Genomic DNA, 416 nt, shown 5'->3' on the forward strand with positions numbered 1-416 from the left:
GATGATTTCTTCCCACCTTTGTCTTGCCCATGGCCCAGTTCTCCAGCTCGGCTTTCTCCAGAATGGTCGCGCATGTCTCCGGAGTCACCGCGGGCTCCTCGTCAGCATGGAACGCCACGATGTGATACCTGGAACAACCAATCGTCAGCGGTCGGACGGATACAAGCACAAAAACCTGTTTGAGAAATCGACGTCAATGACGACCTCTTGAGGAAATTAGCAAAGGGGACGCGATGCGAATAGCCCTGCCGCCGGATCTTGGCCGTCTCCAGGATTCCCGTGTAGCGCAGCTGGACCAGAACCTTCTCCCGGTCGAACTTGTTGGGTTGCCTGTCGTTGTTGGGTTTGATGCAGCGCACAAAGTGGGGCTGCCCTGCCACCATCTTGGATAGCAGATCCATCAGGGAGTACTAGTA

The 416-nt window shown here is 55.5% G+C and overlaps 1 protein-coding gene across 1 annotated transcript; it reads right to left on the bottom strand.

Annotated features, from left to right (window-relative positions):
- Positions 1-16: 16 nt before the first annotated feature.
- Positions 17-404, bottom strand: LOC109508653 (myosin-IIIa-like; the record flags this gene model as incomplete). Its single annotated transcript, XM_019858673.1, has 2 exons — positions 205-404; positions 17-128 (listed from the first exon to the last, which is right to left on the bottom strand). Coding segments are annotated over exons 1-2 (309 nt in total), but the record flags the coding sequence as incomplete, so codon positions are not given.
- Between the last annotated feature and the right edge of the window lie 12 nt (positions 405-416).

This window comes from Hippocampus comes, unplaced genomic scaffold, assembly GCF_001891065.2.
Source record: "Hippocampus comes isolate QL1 unplaced genomic scaffold, H_comes_QL1_v1.1 C16424277, whole genome shotgun sequence".
Lineage (NCBI taxonomy): Eukaryota > Metazoa > Chordata > Actinopteri > Syngnathiformes > Syngnathidae > Hippocampus > Hippocampus comes.